Source organism: Eimeria mitis, genomic scaffold (assembly GCF_000499745.2).
Source record: "Eimeria mitis Houghton genomic scaffold, Emh_scaff439, whole genome shotgun sequence".
Classification (NCBI taxonomy): Eukaryota; Apicomplexa; class Conoidasida; order Eucoccidiorida; family Eimeriidae; genus Eimeria; species Eimeria mitis.
This window is the reverse complement of record NW_013572706.1, coordinates 1,202-4,873: the sequence shown is the minus strand read 5'-3', so window position 1 is coordinate 4,873 and position 3,672 is coordinate 1,202. Positions and strand designations below refer to the sequence as shown.

Sequence of the window (3,672 nt, the reverse complement as noted above, 5' to 3'; positions counted from 1 at the left end):
GGCGGACGACAAGTCAGCTACGAGACTCTGTGCCCTTTCTGCAAAAGCGTGAGGGTCTTCATTCATTGACTTATTATTGTTCTTATTTCCTCAAAATTGAACTATTTGTGCCGAAATGGAACTGCAACGCTGCAGTATATCACCAGTCAGGTGGCTAAGACCATGCGGTCGGAGCTGGGGAACTTCGTCGACCTGCATCTCTACCCATACGGTATTCCTGAAAAGAGCAGCAACTCCACCAGTACCGCTTTAACGACCTGCTGCTGCTGCTGCTGCTGCAGGGAATGCAGCAGACAAGGACGGCTCTGTTGAGTGCCAGCACGGCATCGAAGAGTGCCGTTTGTGAGTTTGCGTTTTTTACGTGTTGTGCTCGAAGACAGTTGATGATTAATTATATCGTTTTCTCCCCCCAGAAACATTCTTTCTGCATGCGGGATCAAAAAGATTCAGGGGGATCCGGAGAACCGCCTTGCGTTCATCGAGTGGTGAGAATCGTCAGGCTTGATGGTTTACGGTTTAGGCTTTAGGGTTTATTGAGGGTTTTGTTCCTGCCTCAGGTGATAAGCAGGTTAGGTTTATGGCTTAGGGCTTAACGTGTAGTGCATCTGCATGCAGAAAGGATGCACGCAGTTGTCTGAATTTCATAAAGTGGCTTTCAGCGTGGAAGGGCTGAACAGTGCCTCGGAGGGCGCATGGCGTTCATGTCTGTCTTTTGGTGGTCAGCACAAGGGGGAGATAGAAGGTGATTAGATTTTGTTTTGTTTCTTTATCTTTATATTCTTTTATAACGTTAAAACCCCGTCCTTTTTCAGCTTGCTTTGAGGGAGACGAAGGCCTTCGGCTTCTGTACGAATGATCATTGCTGCTCGCGCCTATTGGAGCTCTGCAGTGTATAGTCACCTGGATTGATTCAGAAGAGTCATAGGGAGCTTATCTCGGCGTCATTCTTATAACTACGTTCCGTGGGTAATTGTAAACGGCAAGCATTCAACAAACTCGGAGGCGAATTTCACGTTTGCGGTGTGTGAAGAGTGAGTCGAGGCCACATACATCAGCTCTTCTCTGTTTGTTCTTCTAGCTATTTTTTTTTTTTACATTTCACTTACACACCATCACCACTTGTGCTTCACACTCAGGCTGGGGGCCTCCAGGCCTCACATCTGCTCCACCCTCTCCCGCGTCGGGGTCAGCAGCTTTCTAGATGAGGGGCAGCGCTGCTACAGAGATGCGTCTGCCACTCCCTAACGGCGTAGACGCTTGAAGGAAGAATTCTGAAACGCAGATTGATACATGCATACATACGCACATACTAACTACACACACACATATATATATATATATATATATATATGAAGGCGAAACAGGCAATGAATATAGAGCTTTTCTGCCGTGCAGTCTGCCGTGTCATCGCCACCCCAAGAGACGCCGCAAACGAAATAGATAGATGCCGACTGAGTTAGTGTTGGTAGCGGTATTTCTCTGCTTACAATGAAGTACCTCTACGTGTATAATGGAGTGTATTTAGGTGTATAATGGAGTGTATTTAGGTGTATAATAAAGTACATGTATGTGTGTAATGTAATATATTTAGCTGGAAGACCCCGCGCCACTGCACGCGTATCGATTCAGCTGCAACACCCATCTCATCACATTTTCTGTATTTCATGTCTACTGTACAGACTGCACGTTGCTCCCCTTTCATTATAAAAACTAGACAACTGCATGTTTTCTTGTTTTCTTAGTCAATTATACTTAAGTGTACGGCAGGGCCCCTGCAACAACACGGGGGCCCCTCTCTGGGGGCCCCCCACCACTGTAGTGGGAACGACCCCACCATGGTCGGGGGTGTCTTCTGCCTGTGCGCTTTGTTTTCCTTTCAACTTTCATCACTTTAATTGAACTAATTGATTAAAATTTTCTTCATTCTGAGACGGAGATTCCCCCGTGGCAACGCGTTGAGGTGTTGGGCCGACAAAAACAGGAAATACAGAATACGGTAGAGAGCAAGCAGAGCAGAAGACAGAAGAAGAATGTTTGCAGATGCTGTTGAGAATGGATTGGCCGATATTTCTCTTTCTTGTCCTTCAGAACCTGCCTCTTCTCTTGGAGAGGGTGCAGGGGTCGACGGCTGCAGCTCTGAAGGGATTCATGAGAGGGGGAGTGAGTTGCTGCTGTCTGCGCTGGAGCGCCTAGAGGGCGTGCATCTGCTGCCTTGTCACATCAAATACACCGGTTTCGCTTCCGTTGCTGAGCGATTCCAACCAAGACAAGTGCGCCCGCCTGCTGCAGCAGGCGTGTCTGCAGAGGTAGGAGAAGCAGCAGAAGAAGCAGCAGCAGAAACAGCAGAAGGAGAAACAGCAGCAGGAGAAGCAACAGAAGGAGGAGATGCAGCAGGACTGGAGGTACTGCTGCATGGGCGTTGGCTGAAAGGGAAGGAGGAGCGCCTGGCCCCAGCAGACTCCTCTGCTGCCTCTGGCGCTCTTCAGGGTTTTGTTATGGCTACACAGGAGACGACCTGCTGCTTGGGGGAGCTGCGCAAGTCCTTCACTGCTGATTCTGCTGCTGCTGCTGCTGTTGCAGCTTCAACTCCCGATCAAGACTGCGTGGTGACTGAAGAGATCCCCAGTACAGTCACCGCACTGCGCCCTCTGGCGGAATTCAACAAACTGTGGTGTGTACGCACTGAAACCTCTTCCTGTAGTGTTTCTTCTGTGTGTAAGCCGCGACGTAACCACCTGAGCCTCACTGCTGCTTTCTTACTGCCTACTGCCGCTAATAAGGCTAGTGCTGCTGCTATGGTTTGCTGTGTGTGCACTGCAGCTACTGGCAGCAAGACCGCGAGCCTACGAGTGCTGATGATATCCCTCAGAGCCTTTTCTTTTTGCGAGCTATGGCCGCCGTACGTTCCTTCTCCCTATCTTGCGCTGTATATATATGCAGTGCAGTATTTGTCTACTTGCAGCTGCACTAAGGAATTACTGCTCTCTTTGTTGCGTGTTTCATGTATTCATGTGATCTGTATGCACACGTAAGACGGAGAGCACCAGCAACATGAATGCATTCATAGCCGCAGTTATGCTCTGAGCCGAATGCGTTGTATGCAGCTGCACGACTATGAAGAGGAACTGAAGGAGTGAAGCTTGGGGGCAGGGAGACAGACTAAATATTCTCTCTTCTTCTCCTCTGGTGTACATCGAGCAGCACAAAACCTCAAGTTTTATTGTTATATATCATGACGTGCGGCGCCATGGCTCTTTGTTATTTCGTTAACACAAACAGGGGAGCCCCAGCAGCAGCAGGGGAGGCGGCGCTGGGTGCAGTAAAGGGGGAGGCATTCCTCCATGCGGGTTATTCTGATGTTTGGTTGTTAGCAGCTTTGTCTGTGTTTTTCTCTCGTTAAGTCATTTGAAGCAGCTGAACTAATCGAGCTCTTCACTGCAGTCATCACTGAACTGAGAAGCACCGGCGACAGCGAGAGGGGGAGGAGGCGGCGGGTGAAATGCATATTCGTTCTTTAGGGCAACATCCCGGTGTACCCCTAGATCCCTGATGTGTTGCTTTGGGGTTAGTACTGAGGTGGTATTAGGCACAAGGACTGTCTCTCTGCTCACCAGTCCTCGAAGTCGTCGTTCTCTGTGTGCGCCTCGCGAGCCGCTTCAATGTCCTTTTCTA

The 3,672-nt window shown here is 49.3% G+C and overlaps 1 protein-coding gene across 1 annotated transcript; it reads left to right on the top strand.

Moving 5' to 3' along the window:
* Positions 1-2,030: 2,030 nt before the first annotated feature.
* Positions 2,031-3,137, top strand: EMH_0012320 (uncharacterized protein; the record flags this gene model as incomplete). Its single annotated transcript, XM_013499504.1, has 3 exons — positions 2,031-2,671; positions 2,821-2,899; positions 3,105-3,137. The coding sequence occupies 3 exons, from the start codon at positions 2,031-2,033 to the stop codon at positions 3,135-3,137; spliced, it is 753 nt and encodes a 250-aa protein (XP_013354958.1).
* Between the last annotated feature and the right edge of the window lie 535 nt (positions 3,138-3,672).